At 32.2% G+C, this 6915-nt stretch overlaps 1 protein-coding gene across 1 annotated transcript; it reads right to left on the bottom strand.

Moving 5' to 3' along the window:
- Window positions 1–363: 363 nt before the first annotated feature.
- LOC139868858 (zinc finger BED domain-containing protein RICESLEEPER 1-like) lies at window positions 364–1210 on the bottom strand. The gene is made up of 2 exons (XM_071857199.1): window positions 517–1210; window positions 364–434 (listed from the first exon to the last, which is right to left on the bottom strand). Exons 1-2 carry the CDS (start codon window positions 1208–1210, stop codon window positions 364–366), a joined length of 765 nt encoding a protein of 254 aa, XP_071713300.1.
- Between the last annotated feature and the right edge of the window lie 5705 nt (window positions 1211–6915).

The following is a 6915-nucleotide window of genomic DNA, read 5'->3' on the forward strand; positions in this document are numbered from 1 at the left end:
GGCTGAGCATGGGGCGGTTGGGGGCGGTTAGGTATGCTATCCACCCCCATAACCGATAATTCGGTTAATTAATATTTTTAACCATTCGGTTCAGTTAACAAACGGTTTGGTTAATTCGGTTAAATTGGTTAACGAGTATATATAGAACGGTTAATTTGGTTAACCGTTTTATGAGCGATGTAAATCATAAATTTGTGCATACTGCATAATGTATAATACTAGAGAAACAAAACTTAAATATAAGTCTCATAATTTTTAACTCGAAATTAAAGGTAAACTCCAAAATAATGCATAAAACCACATATAACTAGAAATAATGGAATTTCATGTAGCTTTTGCAAAGCATTAAAACTTCTTCATTATTCAATCTTCATCCAACCAAGAATCATCGATGCAAGTATCTTTCATTGGAGTCTTTCCGTTTGGTATTATATCTACAATTAGAAGGATTGTTAACGTCAATAAAAACTACTAGTATTAATTAAAAACAATAGTATTATGAAAAGAAATCCTTACCAATCTCAAGTTTAGCCAAACTTTCATTCAAGTCTTTTAGTTGTATCCCATTAACCCCCATCTCTTGCAAATCTGCCGGTGTAGAGCGTAGCCAATCTTGTGTGCATATTAAGGCTTCCGATGTTTTTGGAGTAAGAGAGCTTCTGAACTTGTCGATAACCCTGCCTCCGGTACTAAATGCCGACTCACTTGCAACCGTGGAAACTGGCATTGCCAACACATGTCTTGCAACTTGAGAAAGTATGGGGTACTTCACCGAATTCAATTTCCACCAACCTAAAACATCATATGTATCATCTCCCTTTATCTTCTTTTCTGTAGCGTCTCTCAAATAAATTTGACACTCGATATCATTAACTCCAACTCCGCAGTTTTTTAGATATTTTTCATAACCATCATCTATATCAAGATCGATGGTACCCATACCAACGCCGGGAGTAGAAGATGAAGAGATTATCGTGTCCTTTCCTTTTTCTTTTTCCATTTTTTCCTTGTACTGATTAAACAAAGCATCCAAGGTATCTGTCACTTGTTTAGTAATATCACTAATTTTCTTTGTATTAGTACCATATATCAGTCCCAAACAATAATCCAGAAAAAACAACTTATTTCGAGGATCTAAAACTAATGCAACATACAACAAAACGTTCATACTATCCATGTCATCCCAATATTTATCATACTTCGCTTTCATTGATAAACTTTATTTGAATGATTAAATCTTTGATTGCGACTGATCAACTATACATTGATTTTTTAAGTAGTTATACGATATATCTAGCGTGTGCCCAGTCCTCTTGGTTAGGAGCTCCCAAAACACATCTCTCACTTCTTTTCCTCTTCTTACTATTCCCTTGATCTTCACCATATTCGTCATAGACTTCACCTTGAAAGTATGACTTATAGTTGATATCTATAAATTTAAGCCTATCAAAACACATCATATCATATTAGTAAATGAGACAAATTTGAAATATGAAATAAAGTAAATCACACATTAAAAATATACCTATCAAATGCTTTGGAATATTTCTCTGCCGTTGCCAACATACAGTACATTGAATTCCAACGGGTTTCAACATCAAGACATGGTTTATTTTTATAACTTATTTTTTCAAACTCAACACACTCCAAAAAGTTATCATATCTAGTCAAATACTTAACAGCATTTCTAATCTTTGTAATGCTATTAAATTGCTCATCTAAACCATCTCTAACTACAAGGTTGATGATATGTGCACAACATTTCAAGTGCACATATTTAAGACCCAAGATAGCATTAGGTACGTTGAGCATATCTCTTAAATATCTAATTGCCCCATCATTCGATGAAGCATTATCAACCGTTATTGTCAACACGCGATCAATTCCCCATTCTTGTAAGCAAAAATAAACCAACTTTCCTATTGTCACACCCTTATGGTTAGATATTTGACAAAAGTTAATAATTTTCTTTCTCAAAATCCAGTTTTCATCAACCCAATGAGCCGTTAGACACATATAATTGAAGTTTTGAACGGACGTCCATGTGTCGGTAGTAAGAGACACGGTTTGATTTTTGAAAAGTTGTTTGAGCTTATTCTTCTCTTCTTGATAAATTGACAAACAATCTCTAGCTATTGTCCACCTAGATGGAAATTTAAACGAGGGATTCAAATCCCAGACAAATCCCCGTAACCCCTCGTCATCGAAAACGCTAAATGGTCTATTGTCTTTAATACACATGCGAGCTAGAGATTTTCTAGCTTTCTCCTGTGAAAAAGAATGAGAATTCAAATTGCCGCCGTCTCCTAAAGTGGTGGGCGCAAAGCGCAAGGTAGATTGTTTTTTTATATATATATTTTTTTTGTAAACCGGTGACTTCTTGCATACATTTTTCAAATGATATGACATGGAACTCGTACCATGGGTTTTTGATCCAGCAGACATTTTCCTTGAATAAAACGTACATTTTACCTTATTGTTATTGCTACCATTGACGTAATTAAAATACTCCCACACCCATGATCTTTTAGTACCGCCGTTATTCTCTTCATTTCCAATAGCTTCTTTGTCGACATCAATCACTGGTGTCTCATTTTTCTCCAAATCAACATCGATGTTGTGTTCCGTATGTTGCGATTCCATCTACAAAGTTAAAAGTTTAAACGATTAAAGATGTAGATACACATTAGAATCAATAACAAGAATAGTTATAAATCATTGTTACCTACCTTCAAGTTTTTAATAAATCATCGATTTTCAAAAAAAAAAAAAAAAGATAGCATTTAAGAACAATTAAAGATGTAGGTACTGAGGTTATGGTGTTTTTACTTTTTATAACATCTAGTCAAATAAATATTGATAATGATGATTAGCTTTAGTTGTATACTTGTATATAACTATATATCAATCAATCAATACCAAGAATAAATCACGGGTTCTTTATCTTTATTTATGACATATATACTAATATATTACACATGGGTTAAGCATGAATCACGGCACCGCACCGGGCACTCAAGGTTTTTATTATGATTTATTAAATTAATAAAGTATAATGATGATAATGATATAACGGGGCGGTTCGGTTAAAGTGGAGCGGATATAGTTTATTTCCATAACCGCCCCGTTTAGTTCGGTTAATTCGTAAGTGTTAACCAAATCCACGGTTAAGTCTTCGATTCGGTTAATATGGGTCGGTTTTATTGGTTAAATAGGTTATGGTTCGGTTAATTCGATTTTCTGCTCACCCCTACCTAAAATATATCTCCTTGTAAAATCTTTGTTTGAAATCCGAAATTTTGATACAAATACAAATTGACGAACGCTCTGATACCAACTGTGACGATCAGTTAGACACACTAATGCAAGACCTGGTTCACTAGGACCAACGCTCTGATACCAACTGTGACGATCGCTCCAAATCCATATGGACGAACACGTCATTCATTGATTTCATTGCGAGGTATTTGACCTCTATATGATACGTTTTGTAAACATTGCATTCTTTTGAAAAGGCACACCATAAATGAATATTTAAATCAAAGGTTTTCGACATCTGATGATTTCTACATATAGACAATCACCGTATATAATAGTTTACAATAGTACTTCCGTTGACAATACAGTCAAAATAAGATACATGATGATGAATTGGTGAATGCAACGTTTTCTTGAAAAATATGCCATATAAGACTCCATGCACATAGCTTGTCTATCATATAAGCAAACAGCGGAAGACTTCTAGGGAACCTGAGAATAAACATGCTAACAAGTGTCAACACAAAGGTTGGTGAGTTCATAGTTTGTATGTTTCGCATAATCTGTATATAAAGATGGATCACAAGATTTCAGTTGTTTCATCCAGAAACGTTTATCAAAATATTCTACGAAATTGAACACCCTGGTAACTAAACTTAACGTATATATAATTTGTACCCTTTGTATAATCATCTTAATAATACACGCAAACCAACGTGTACGCTTCTCAAATAGCATACGTCCGTTAAAAGGCTAGTGCTCTAGCTCGGACGGGGATATCAAGCCCTATGGATCCATATACTACTACTCGCGCCCACCAGTTCTTATAACTGGCAGTTAACAGTTACCAAAGCTAAGGGATTTTCGGTTCAAACTCAGTGTAGAATTTAGTATGTACTTGTATCCAATGCGTTTAAAATAAAGTGCATGTATTCTCAGCCCAAAAATATATATTGCAAAAGCAATTAAAAAGGGATCAATGAAACTCACCTTAGCAGCACATAAAGTTGTTCACCGTAATGTGACCGAAACTCGGTATATCAAATAATCGTAGATCTCAACCTAGAGAACATATATTGGTCAATAAATGTCTATCAAGCTAGGTCAGGTCATAGTGTATCACAATCCTAATGCTCGAAATTGACATACAAAAGTTATTCAAGTTGTTTCAAAAAGTCAATTTTGACAATAGTTCAACAAACGAGACATACCTTATATAAGGATTCATTTACTCGGTTGATAATATTCAAAAATCTATTTTATCAATCACGTAAACAAGTTGTTTAAGTATTAATTGCAGATTCAAAAAGCAATTCCAATTAATGTCAATTATAATTCAGTTGACCATATCTTGTGATTCGTTCCTCGAAACTATTCGATATCTAAATGAAAAGTTATTGATTTTTCGCCAGCTTTCCGAAAACATGTATATCATATACCTTTTACCCGTAATATATGTATTTAATTCGTGATTTATTATAAACTGTTTAACGACGAAATTTAGCATACAAGCATGTATAAATATATACACTCGAGCACTAGTATGTATACACTATTAATTTATAAAATATAAATGCTTACGTATTAATATTGAGATTCAATATTGTAGAAAAGTACGTAGACGTAACGGAGATGATAAACACTAGGTTTGATTCATAAATATACCCCCGAACAGTACCCATAATTTCCTTAGCTCTATCCCGCTTGAAAACACATTTTGAAGGTGACACGCTCATAACCTCGTCGTAGTATTTTATGTATAATACTAATTAATAATACTAATAATAATAAGATTAATAATAATATTAATCTTAATAATAATAATAATAATAATAATAATAATAATAATAATAATAATAATAATAGTTATAATAATAATAATAATAATAATAATAATATAAATAAATACTTAGGAGTAATATTAAGAGTGTGAGAACTGAAATCGTGCAATTTATAGAACCTTTTCTGAAAAAGCACCCCATGCGATCGCATGGGATTTGTGCTTTAAGGCCATGCGATCGCATGGCCCTCTGATCCAGCTCACAAACTTTTAACTTTTTGTTTGTCGACATAATTTTATATAATATATATAATATATTTAATTTATATAATTAATTATATATTATATTAAATTCACATGCGTAGTTGACTTGTAATTTTGTTCCGATAAGTCGTACGTCATCACTGGACTTATGTCCCGGTTCCGGTTTTTCAAATGTCCTTTCGTACGCTGAGAAAACTTGTATTTTACATTTCGTGTCACGTACCTTTGTCAAAATATAGCCTTAAATTATCTCTAAACTATACCACTCAAAGTATATCTTAAACTTTCGAGTATTTTGATCATTTACTTCTATAAATCATCGTCTCGCTATTTGTTAATATATATATAATAACAATTCATTTTTATGACCAAGTTAATATTATATTTTATTGTATTGTTAAATATATATTTTCGATATTAATAAATACGTTTTAAAATACATATCGCAAGTTATTCATATATCTAATTCCAACAGTTGATATTCCTTATTATTGTATGTGTCCAAATTACGTTATTTAAACAAACACTTTACCATTTATTCCGAATACCGTTAAGAATGAATGATTTCCCAAATCAACGTGGACCTTACAACAGAGACCCGTAATAATATCATAATCCTTAAGGGACTCAATAATTATCTTTTAATTCAATCGTTTGGCATAATCTTTTAACTCTGTATCTAAATATATCAATCAGATAATCAAACCAATAAGTTTAATGCACAGTATCATATACTCAACACTTTGTTACGTTTTCAAGTTATGGTATATATATGTATCTATTTACCTATAATTGTTCGCGAATCGTTGAGAACAATTGAAAGGTAATTGAATAGTTCAAAAATTTTGAGATTCAACTTTACAGACTTTGCTTATCGTGTCGGAAACGTTAAAGATTTAGTTTAAATTTGGTCAAAAATTTCCGGGTCATCACAGTACCTACCCGTTAAAGAAATTTAGTCCCGAAATTTGAGTGAGGTCGTCATGGCTGACAATAAAAATGTTTTCATGATGAATATGAGTTGGTAAATAGAATTTTATCACCATTGAATAATACGGATAAAACAATCCGATTACTCGAAGCGTATGAGAGAAGTTATCGTAATAGAGTGAAATAGAGAATAGAGATTCGTCTTATCTCTTGATGTAGTAATGATTGATTACCGGAATTTAAGGAATAGAAAATCTTCATAATTTAAATAAGATTTGATTCTTCGGAATTTAAGGAAATTAGGATTTCCTTTGATTAAATGCGTAATCTGCCTCGATTGCTATGTCTGATATTTTGCTATAAATTAACCTCTTCCGTTTCATTTATTTTCACCACTCCTATAATCTTCTTTCTTATTTCATACTTACAAAAGATTTGTGAAAATGCTTCATCTAGTTCTGATTCTTGATATTTTCTTGGTTATCATATCATTCATTCTTCTTTTTCATCTGCCACCAGAGGAGGTTATTTTCTTCTACTATTACCTTGGGGTTATATTGTTTTTCATTCTCCCGTGTCTTTATATTGCTATACGCATTGATATACACGGTTTATAATTTCGGGGTTGTTTTCGGGCTTTATATTTTCCATTATATTTCGGAGCTTCATGCTTTCGTTTTCTC

Source organism: Rutidosis leptorrhynchoides, chromosome 9 (assembly GCF_046630445.1).
Source record: "Rutidosis leptorrhynchoides isolate AG116_Rl617_1_P2 chromosome 9, CSIRO_AGI_Rlap_v1, whole genome shotgun sequence".
NCBI lineage: Eukaryota > Viridiplantae > Streptophyta > Magnoliopsida > Asterales > Asteraceae > Rutidosis > Rutidosis leptorrhynchoides.

What these genes read in the sequence shown, in the direction of transcription:
- LOC139868858 (XM_071857199.1), bottom strand. Translation starts at nt 1,210, where the DNA reads ATGAAAGCGAAGTATGATAAATATTGGGATGACATGGATAGTATGAAC. An exon ending in TTTGGCTAAACTTGAGATTG is followed by an intron (nt 435 to 516) that starts GTAAGGATTTCT and finishes TTCTAATTGTAG; the next exon opens with ATATAATACCAAACGGAAAG.